Source organism: Euwallacea fornicatus, chromosome 29, assembly GCF_040115645.1.
Source record: "Euwallacea fornicatus isolate EFF26 chromosome 29, ASM4011564v1, whole genome shotgun sequence".
NCBI lineage: Eukaryota > Metazoa > Arthropoda > Insecta > Coleoptera > Curculionidae > Euwallacea > Euwallacea fornicatus.
Window position 1 is genome coordinate 1,274,445 of NC_089569.1, and position 11,166 is coordinate 1,285,610.

The 11,166-nt window shown below is 37.4% G+C and overlaps 1 protein-coding gene across 1 annotated transcript; it reads right to left on the bottom strand.

Moving 5' to 3' along the window:
- Window positions 1–1,141: 1,141 nt before the first annotated feature.
- LOC136347661 (retinol-binding protein pinta-like) lies at window positions 1,142–10,561 on the bottom strand. Its single transcript, XM_066297849.1, has 6 exons — window positions 10,394–10,561; window positions 10,154–10,316; window positions 3,214–3,373; window positions 3,033–3,154; window positions 2,089–2,330; window positions 1,142–2,033 (listed from the first exon to the last, which is right to left on the bottom strand). Exons 1-6 carry the CDS (start codon window positions 10,394–10,396, stop codon window positions 1,776–1,778), a joined length of 948 nt encoding a protein of 315 aa, XP_066153946.1. The 5' UTR covers window positions 10,397–10,561; the 3' UTR covers window positions 1,142–1,775.
- Between the last annotated feature and the right edge of the window lie 605 nt (window positions 10,562–11,166).

Sequence of the window (11,166 nt, forward strand, 5' to 3'; positions counted from 1 at the left end):
CGCAGCGTGGTGGGAGACGAGGCGCGATGCTTCACTGTTTTTACCCCAACACTCTATCTCTGTGACATCCAAGCAAGCCTCGGTTTCTTATTGCGTAGCTGGATTCCACCATCCGCGAACGCTACTTGTTATACAAGGTGATCAGTTAGCTCACCGACAAAATGGGGCAGATGAAAGGTGGGATCGTATTAAGGGAAAAACTTCACATAGACATACGCCTGAATTCGATTATTTAAGGATTCATAGGACTTCAAAGTTTTCTGCATATCACGTGTTTGTTACTAAAAATTACACAAGTGAAACAGATAAAAGTAAAAATAACACGGCAGTTGCTCAAGATGTCCTCCTGCAAGAACGTGAGCTTTACAACGACGAACTAACGAACTTTACACCCGAATCAACTTATCTGAACGATTTCTAAAGCAAACTCTAACAAACGTTTGGTTACTACACATGAGCATGCTTATAGCACTGAAGGATATGCTCATGTAATTTCCGTACATGTTCATTGCAACAACAATAGTCGCCCAATCAGCACGAGAACATCAAGAAGTAAATGGGCAGAGACATCAACCTCATCATACAGCTCTTGCGGAATCCTTCAGAATGTTCCGAGAAACGGATGATCCTGCCCCAGCGGAAGCTACGGGCATGAAGCATGAAGATAATGTAGAAGACGAAGAAGCTGTAATTAATTCTGTTATTGACGATCCTGGAATTAGCACTCGAAGAATACCACACAATCTCCATTTAAGTCGAGCTGTTGTACGAGGAGTACTGAACTGCGAAGCACTTCATCCTTACCATCTAAGGCCTGTTCGGGCTCTACGTCCAGGATATCCACAGCAGCGATTAGTTTTTGTCACTTGTTACAGCAGTAGCATGCCCAAAACAACCACTTCGCTCCACATGTTACCTGGTCTGATGAATCGCGTTTGATACGAGACGGAATAAATAATTTCCATAATGATTTTCCATGCCTGTGTGCTATAAAATCCGCATACGATTAAGCCAAGGAGATTTCAGCAACGTTGCAGCATCAACATTTGGAGCGGAATTTTTAGCAACGATACACTTGGACGCTTAAACGCGGATTTCTACAGAAATATCTCGAACAACGCACTTTTTGGTTCGCTTGATGTCACTTAATGTAATGCAAAATACCTGGTACCGACATGATAGTGCACCACCTCATCGGGAAACGATAGTGTCCCGTGGTTAAACGAATATTTTTGAAATAATTGGATTGGTAATGCCGGTCCAGTGTCATGGCCGCCGGCATCTCCCGATTTAAATGCTTCGGATTTCTATTTTTGGAGTCATTTGAAACAAATTATGCACTAAAACGCGCTTAACACAAAAAAAAAACAGTTGTTAGGGTACAAACAGTTGCTCCTTGTTAGATATGTTGGTTCGGGTGAAAAGTTCATTGCTTCGTCGTCGTGAAGTAGGTATTCTTGCAGGAGGAGGACACTTTTAGCAACTGCGATATTTTTACTTTTAACTGCCTCAATTGCCTAATTTTTGGTATTGAATAGGTAATATGCAGCAAACTTTGCCGTTTTCTAAATCTTTAAATAATTGAAATGGGATTTACGTCTATACGAGGCTCCTCCTTCAAAATTAGCTCACCTTCCATCCGCCCCCTGTGAGCTAAAAAAATCACCTTACAGATATAAACTGCACCTTTAAAGTTCCCAATTCCAATACAAAATCACAGTTCTTCGTGGCATGCAATATAGGAATTTCTATATTATGCCCTTACTAATGAATACCTAGTCAATATCTAACTTCCTAAAGCTACCCTCAAGCCCTAATTCGTTCTCTAGACTAAAAGCAGATTCGATATTTTTGGGAACGTAGCTGATTTGCACGTTTTTTTGATCTTCGAACCAACTGGCGTTTTCGGCCAAAAAGTGATACCCATCCAAGGTAATTTCTCGGAGAGACCTTAACTGTCCTCCGTAGTTTGAGGGCAAGTATTGGGCTCCGATCACCTCCAACAGCTGCTTGGGACTCTCATGAACATAAATCTAAAATTGAGTTAGACGTTTCGGTCAAAGTTTGCAAGTACGTAATGGAACTTACAGACTGTCTCACTTTCGGGTGTGATAGTTTCTTAATCAGACCCATCATTTTTACCAAAGCTGAGGGGACGTTCACAAAGTGCATCTGTTTGACTCGAATGGCGTATGCTTCTCTAGGGAGGGTGGATACAATTTTGAAAATGGGACCGAAAAAATTAGTTACGTGATTCACAGAGAAATTTGTTGCGTCGAAGACTACTATGTCACCGGCGCAGATGTAGTCAGAAGAAAAGCACAGATCAACTAGAATAAGAATTACTTGTTAATAAATATTGAAGAAGATATGCACAATTTAAGAAAAGAAAACATACTTATGATGAGATATTAAAACTATTCATTTACCAAGTTTGCGATCGGTTTGAAAATAAATGGGCGCCTTCGCCATATTGTAGAGAAAGTGCTCCTTAATATTTCCAAAACCTTGATGATTGAGTGATTAATGATTCTATACCTCCTCAATTTTACCGAGTCCCGCAATTAAACAGCCCCTAAAGTGCGAGTCTTAAAAAAAAGTAATTGAGATGAGGCAATCGTTCCTGTGATGAACTCAAGCAGATATGCTCATTTAAAGGTCATGATTAAGATATTACATGCAACGTTACAGTAGCGGGCTAATCTGGCCCCCCGCCCCCTTTAACTTCTTAACAAATTAAAAATTTTTTGGATTCAAAAGTAGCGTTAAAAGGGTTCAAAAAATACTACTTTTTGAGGTTGTTTTTGTTCAGTATTTGGAAAAAATTGGTATGAATTTGGTAAAAAATGCAATACCAACCCAGTTAAATAGAACGTAAAAAATGAAAAAACTTTTTTGTACATAACGAATTGGTTTGTTTGCGATTTTGTACTCACAAACAGTTTTTGGATATTTTCATTGATAATTTGATATTTTTTCACAAAGCGGGAGGGATTTAACAATTTAGAATCGCACGGTACATACTTCCTTACCTATCATGAAGAAAAGCTTCACAGAATTGTATGTATTGAACTCTGAAGGATCATACCGGTTCAGTGAACTCACTAATACCCTATCGCCTTTTGAAGTGAGCTTTGGCATGAATGATATGTTCCTGAAAGGGAGTTTCCACGTAAAGAATCATAGGATTTTCTTCAAGATAGCAATGCTTACACGGTATTCATCGTTTGCAAGATTTCCTGTGAAATTGGTGACCTGTTCTTGTAAACTTCCGGATAAAGGTGTCGTGCCGCGAAATGGTTTTCAAGTTTCTTCTTGGTCCTTTCAAGGTTGTGCTTGCTGAATCTGAGGGTAGTGCGAATAAATAGGGGATCTGAAAAAATGGCGCGGAATTAGATTTTCAAAAACTTATACAGGGTGTTCGTTGATGGGTGACAAAAAACGGAGAGGGTTAACCGTGAGCTTATTTCAAAATAAAGACTTCGCAACAAAGACGTGCCTAAAATTGCTTCCATTTTGATTTTCAGAGCGTTGAAATTTCATTTATTTTCGATGGTTGTTAATGTTTATGTTATTTGCGAAGGTAATTAACCCGAAATTGATTGCAGCAACGGTTTTAGCATAGCGGTCAACTGAAAAACCGCTATTTAAAATATTCTACAAGGTGTTGCGCTTTTGCGATCGCTCTCAATATTTTAAATAAAAATTTTTTTTACGACATTTTTAAGTTTTATCCGTTAACTTCATTTGCCGCCTTAAGTCTTTTATTAACTTATTGTTTGCCTGCTTGGTTCTTTTTATTGGGAATAATAAATAATAACAACAATCTTTATTCACCCGGTGAATGGGCTATCGGCCCCTTGGCCTTTCTGCCCTGGGAATAATATTTTAAGAGGTATTTAAGATAAATGTCTTAAAACAAGCCCCACGTTTCGTCCGTTAAATTTTTAACAATCCGGTAAGAAACACCCTGTACAGTCGCCGAATTTTCTGTGCTCGTACCGAAATGTGAAACTGAAGGGCACATGCAGGTTAAAAAAAAATTGTAGACTATGAGGAAGGACCATATGTTCTTGTTTTGGTGCTGAGAGCCTCGATGAAAATGGGTGAAAAGCCACTTGAGTAGATATACAGCCTGTCCGGTTTTCGTCGGACAGCGGCTGCATCTCGGCAAACAGAGCAAGTAGCAACTTCGGACAAAAAAATTTGATGTGACTATGAGAAATCTCTGGAAAATATTTTCAGCTTCGTGAAGTCGCCGTAAGAGGGCGTAGTGGGGACGGTAGTTCCTTAAAATCGACAAATACTCTTTTTCGTTTTTGACTTATTAACAAATAACTGAATTGAAATGCGCCTTTCGGGAAAAACGTAGGTTTTTTAAAGCTTTACAAGATGAGCTTATGAAAACAGTGTAGTTCCATTTGATTTATTAAAGAGAAACGAAGAAAACCGCTATCACCTGAAAGAATGCCCTCTAGCGATTTTGTTCTGGACTATGGATTTTTGGTCAATGTGGATATTAAATCGGCTTGTAATTCCCTCACAATGAAGGACAGAAATCGGATAATTAGAAACGGAGATATGACAGTTTGAACTTAAAATGATTCATCGGCTTCCCCCACTTTTATTATGTGAGTTATGAAATTACGTGTCGAACAAAAAAGGTTCAGAATGACGTAACCTTATTGATAGTAAATTAAAATGTGCTACTTAACTAGTGACTTAGTATAGATTTGTCCATTTTAAGGAACTACCGGCCCTACTGCGCCCCCTTACGGCGATTTCACGAAGCTGAAAATGTTTTCCAGAGATTTCTCATAGTCACCTTAGTGATAAATGTTTTTCCTCTACTTACCGAGATACAGCCGCTGTCCAACGAAAACCGGACAGGCTGTATGTATCTACTTATTTACAAACGAGAGTGTAAATTTCATACCAAGAATACTTCCTATCTTAAACCTGAGTAATTTTCAGTGCGTTTTTTTCTAATTTGCACGTTTGTTTATGGCAATTTTCGCAGCTATGGGTTTTCTCAAAACTAATTATTAAACAACATGGGTTTGCACAACATTCTCACACGTTAGATTTCTCAACTGAGGCGTAGGTCTCTTGGGCCCTCCTAATTTTCTCTGACGATCTCAACCCGTCAGTAATGTTCAGCCTCGTCGCCAGCATTAATTATGCTAAAGATGTTTCTTCGAACAGTTAAGTCTCTCTTTGGTTTCGATTTAGTAATCAAAAATCACCACCAACCCACATTATTATTCATCTCACCTCAGTCAGTTTCATTAAAGACGACGACTATAAGGGTGTCAGGCATTAGCATCCAAAATAAGTAGTCGTAGATCTTTTCTGAAGGATAAAATTTCCATGTCCAATAGGGTCTTTGACGCGCTACCGCAAGGGGTTAATTAAGCCCTACAGAATATTCTCTTAAGGGTGACTTGAAAAGGGCCCGATGAAATTTGAAAAAATCCGATCGGTTTATTTTCTCTCCGTTTTTTGTATCTACAGGGTGTCCTCGAATTGCGTGGCCAAAATGATACCGCGGATTATTTAAGTAAAAATAAGTCGATTTAACTAAATTTGCCTCAGTGCAAAAGTTGATAATTGCGGAGTTACGGGGTGTTAAAATTTTCTTTAACATCTTTCGATTTCTTTGCGCTAATTTCACGAAATTTCGTATCTGAGGATGTTTTAGAATTCAAATTTGTTTAACATTTAGTTGCGTTTTCTAGAGGGCACCACAAGCGACCATTAGGACACATTTAAACCTTTGTAACTTTTTTGTGCCACAGTGTATGTTATTTCGGCATTGAAAAATCTTTTTTCCTACCTCTTGTACTTAAAAAAGGTTCACTTTATTGAAGTCGCTAGAAGCAACGGTTTCTGAGAAAAACGCATGTAAAGCTGATGATGCATGTAAATTAACCTAAAATTATTTCCCATTCAAAAAAAAAGTGTTAAAGTTTTTCAAAAACAATTATTAATAAAGATAAAACATAAATAATAATTAACAAAGAAACAACAACAAGGAGAAAAAAAATTTACTAATTAATTAAATTAACCTACGTAAGTTTTTGATTTAATTTTTTTTTCATTTAATTTGCTATCACAGTAAATGTTCAAAACGTTCACCATTTTCCTGTATGCACAAGTTAATTCTTTTTAAGAAATTATATTGTACTCTCAACAACATTTCAGGAGTACTATTCAATAATTCCGCTTCATGAATTATCCTTGCCTCCAATTCTTCTCGCGTATGAACTGGAGGTGCATAAACTTTTGACATCAAGTCATTCCACGGAAAAAAATCACACGGTGTCAAGTCTGGTGATCGAGCCGGCCAATTCACAGCTGCATCACCTCCTCTTCCAATCCAGCGTCGTGGGTATTCCTCATTTAAACGTTTTCTTGCATTTAAAGTAAAATGAGGAGGCGCGCATCATGCATAAACCAAAGGTCACGACGAAGACGTAAGGATAAATATTCTAATAAAATAGGTAGAGTTTTGTAATAAAAAGTTCAGGTAGTTATCGCCATTCAGCGTATCTGGTATTACAAACGAACCAACAATAAAATTATCTACATTTCCAACCCAGACATTTACTTTAAATCGATGTTGATGATGAGTCACTGTTTTTTCTTGAGGATTTTCATGAGCATAAACATGTTCATTATGCACATTAAAAATGCCACATCTGGTAAAAACAGCTTCATCTGTAAGTAAAACTTTTTTACTAAAATTTTGATTTTAGATTTTTCTCTCGATTATAAACCGAAAAAAGTGAAACCTTGAACAGGATCCCCGGGCAATATGTCCTGAACTTTTTGAATGTGATAGGGGTGCAATAATTGCTCTTGAAAAACTTTATGAACTAATGATTTCGAAACTCCCAATTGCAGTCCTACACCTCGTGTACTGACTTTTGGATTTCTTCGAACAGCATCCAAAATCTCTTCTTCCATTTCTACGGTACTTATTGTGCGTCTGCGCCCAGGATTCACGTAGCTAGGTTCAAACTTGCCATTTTCGCGCAGGCGCTTTTCGATATTAGCAAAAGTTTTCCGAATTGGAATTCTACGAGAAGGATATTTTTCCTTGTATACTCGTACACTTTTCTGACCATTGCAACGGCAAAGTCCATAGATTAACGGCGTATCCACCATTTCAGAATACGTGAAATTATTAGCCATAGTCGTGGCTATTAATCAACAGGAAGCGAAAGAAAAACTGATATTTCAGTAATAAATTCAAGTGGTAAATCTCAACTAAAAAACATAGCCATAAACTAAGTTATTTACTTAAAAGCGATAACGCAGCTGTGTGGCGCATTAGAATTAAGCGTTTTTCTCAGAAACTGTTGCCTCTAGCGACTTCAATAAAGTAAACCTTTTCCAAGTACAAGAGGTAGGAAAAAAGATTTTTCAATGCCAAAATAACATACACTGTGGCACAAAAAAGTTACAAAGGTTTAAATGTGTCCTAATGGTCGCTTGTGGTGCCCTCTAGAAAACGCAACTAAATGTTAAACAAATTTGAATTCTAAAACGTCCTCAGATACGAAATTTCGTGAAATTAGCTCAAAGGAATCGAGAGATGTTAAAGAAAATTTTCAACTTTAACACCCCGTAACTCCGCGATTATCAACTTTTGCACTGAGGCAAATTTAGTTAAATCGACTTATTTTTACTCAAATAATCTGCGGTGTCATTTTGGCCACGCAATTCGAGGACACCTTGTATATTAAACTAATCCTTTTTGTGCCTGTTACCATAAAATCGATTTTATCTCGAGTTTTACAAAAGCCCATTCGGTGAAAACTGCATTTTGTGTTCATTTTTGTCCAATTATGTTTTGTTTAGTAAAACATTATTCTTCCATGAAGGGGCTTACACGAACCATGGAAACGTTATTATTGTACGGAAAAAGAAGTTTTTTTTTTATTTTTCCGAAAAAATTTACGTTAAGGAAGATGCTAAATGTTGAATTTTAAGCCGTAAGCACGCGCAGCCCTCGTACGTACAGCCACTAGCGCAAATCGGGAATTGAGGCAGCAGATCCTCGGATCGTTTAAGCTCAGAATGCCCCCACTCGCTTAGAACTCAACAGCACAACCAAATAACGAGAGATTTAAGAACTTGGAGGTAAAGACAAAGATTCTTAATTTTGTTAATGGCAAAGAGTATGTGAATCTTTAAAAAAAAGACTCGAATCCTCTTTAAGGGTGTTTTACATGAATCTAAAGACTAAATGTTGTCCACTTCACTTACTTTCCATAACTCAGAGAAATCTGATTTCATTATCTTCTTGTGGATTTTTTTGGGCCACCTTGTATATCACCATTTTATGGTTGGCTGTGGAACGCCATAAGATGGTCTCTCAGACCCGTGGAGAGTTTATCCTTCGCAAGAAATTTTACAGAAATGGTTGCTGATCTCCAACATCCTCAACGTTTTTCCTTATCCGTAGTTGTTTGTGCATTTTTTTAAATTCTTGGACTGTCCCCTAGGAGCTCCCATTTATCAGAGAATGCGGATTCACTACCATTTCAGGATATAATTATGAACGTTACAAAGCTTATGATGAGTGAATACAGTACGGAGTTGAATTTTACGAACTGAGACAAAGCCCAGAATAATTCAGATTAAAAAAAATAGCTCGTAGAGAAAATGACTACTGGATCGTATACGGGGGAAGTCCCAGAAGTATCCGAGTTGACACGTAGATGGCGATTTTTCGATTAAAAATTTTTCTATATCGCGAACACTTAACCTTAAAAAAATTATGTCTAAAGTTGATTTATATTTGTTTTGAGTGAACGCTTTTAGCGATTTTGTGAACATGGAAAAAATAAAGCTCGATACACGATTCACTACTTTCAGTTGAAATATTCAATCGTAGACGGTTCCAAAGGAAACATATAACGAAACTTTCCAGGTTGTGGCCTCAAAACAGTATTGTAAAGTTTTCTTTTACAATCAAATCAGACATTTTACCAAACACCGTTAATCTCAAACTTCATGTAGATTTTTTTAATAAATCCTTAATTTTCCTGTTCGTTTCGTTCTTTATTTGAGCCATTTTCCGTTTTTAAACTCTGTGGCAAAGTAAACTCTCGCATAGAGCAATCCTTACGGTCCACATTTAAAGAAATCTATTTATTTGAATTACTCTTCCCATTGCTTTTAAATGGATCAAAAATCGGAAGTTTCGTAGATACTTCCAGAAACGAGGAACTTCTACGTGCAAACGGTTGGAAGAACTTTTATCGTAAACCACGAAGTTTCCTCGGGATTCCCAACGATTTGCTCGTAAAATTGAGCAGACGTTTTAACAAAAACGCGAACAAATTATATACAGGGCGTTCCATAACACTGTAGCAAAAACTTGGGCGGTGAAGTTGTAGTTGATTTTAAGCGATAGTGATCATGGGTCCGTTTCCTCCTCCCGTGTAAATCATAGGGAGAATTTTTGCTTGGTTTTCCTAATAAGTCTTTCCTGGCATTAAGTACTTTTTTAGAAGCTTGGGAGTTTTCGAGGGGCAAATCAGGTTTTTAATTTTAACCAGTGGCGTCGCCGCTGACGTGAGACACTGAGAAAAACAATTTAACATTTAGGAAATCCGATGGCGGATCATGTTTTTTAATCAAAACGTTCATGGGATGAAAAAAATTCAAAAACGCGTCTCCCTACCTATTTTATGCTTCCCAATTTTCGAAAAATACTCTATGCCGGCAGAGACCTACTAGGAAAAAATGATTTTTTTATCACCCTGTACTTCAGACAGAAAGCGGAAATAGACTAATGCTCATATGAGCATTTTTTCTTAAAACCTCGCGCTGATTCGCTCCCTCGACATTTGGCATACTAGTGCGAAACGCCCTGTACATTGTATAATAAGTTAAACCCCTATTTAAGAGAACGTTAAAAATCCTTTTACGCTGAATACGAAAAAGAGCAGATACCTTGAAATTCTAAATATGTCTCGTCAGATTGAATCATTTTCCATGGAAACAGCCACACGCTAGTACACCTGTGAAATATTTAATTCTAGGGCTGGAAATATCCGATGCAATTCTCATCATAGAGTCTTAATTAAGGGGTGAGGGTGCGCCCCACCCCGATAAATTTAAACATAGAATTACATACCAATGCCTTTCGGAAAATGTGTCTGGTAACTAATCCAATTCTGTATATACTGCTCATTATGCCTCAACTGTTCCTCACTGGTTTCGTTGATGTCTTTTAAAATTAGTTCTAACTGAGCAGCGCTGGGCTGCTCCAAAATCGACTTTATTGACTTTTTGCATACCTAAATTTGAAATAAATTTAAAATTAAAAAAAAAAAAAGTTATACTGCTTATGTTCACACGTAAACCGGACACGTACCATGTTTTTCTTACTTGTTGGTGCAACAGATCAAATAAAAATTAACGAATATTCAATACTCAATTTTGCAACGATTTCGAAGAGATGCAAACTAAGTAATGACTAAATTTGCAGAACCTGTACTGAGAGTCACCGGAGGAAAAATGAACTTGAACCTGCGACATGCTCAATGTTATACTCTTATATGTACTGTTCAGGAAGTGAATCGACTTCGCGTTTAATCGGTGTGGTGGACCTTGTCCTCAGAACCATATGAGACCGGCAGAATGAAAATACACTGTTTTGAGGTATGTATGTGGGCAAGTTTGAACATTAGTATGCTTAATAGATAGCTTAGCGATTTACCTTCGAATTTTTAGTTACTAGGTAATGGCCAACATTAATGGGTATGCCGGTTCGGAGGAGTGGTGGCCGCATTTTAATGCTCAATTTTCAGTTTGCCACGGAAAACATTTTTTTTTTTTTTTTTTTTAATCAGGGTCTCCTCTCCCCCGAGTTCCACAATTCTTCAAAAATATAGCCTTCCTCCTGTCAAATACACTCGGAAGCAACTTCCGTTTAGTTGCGGAGCGACACCCTGTATACGCGAAGCCAAGTTCAGCCGGTGTTTTCTTCACTGATAAGTGCTTACATAAATTATTAACAAAATTAATGTAAAACAGATTCAATAATATATTTACCGTGATTATACACGTCAATAAAATAAAATGTACGTAGTGGCAAATTTTGGTAATTATCAATAATAACTCACAGTAGTTGTGTTGCATATGCTG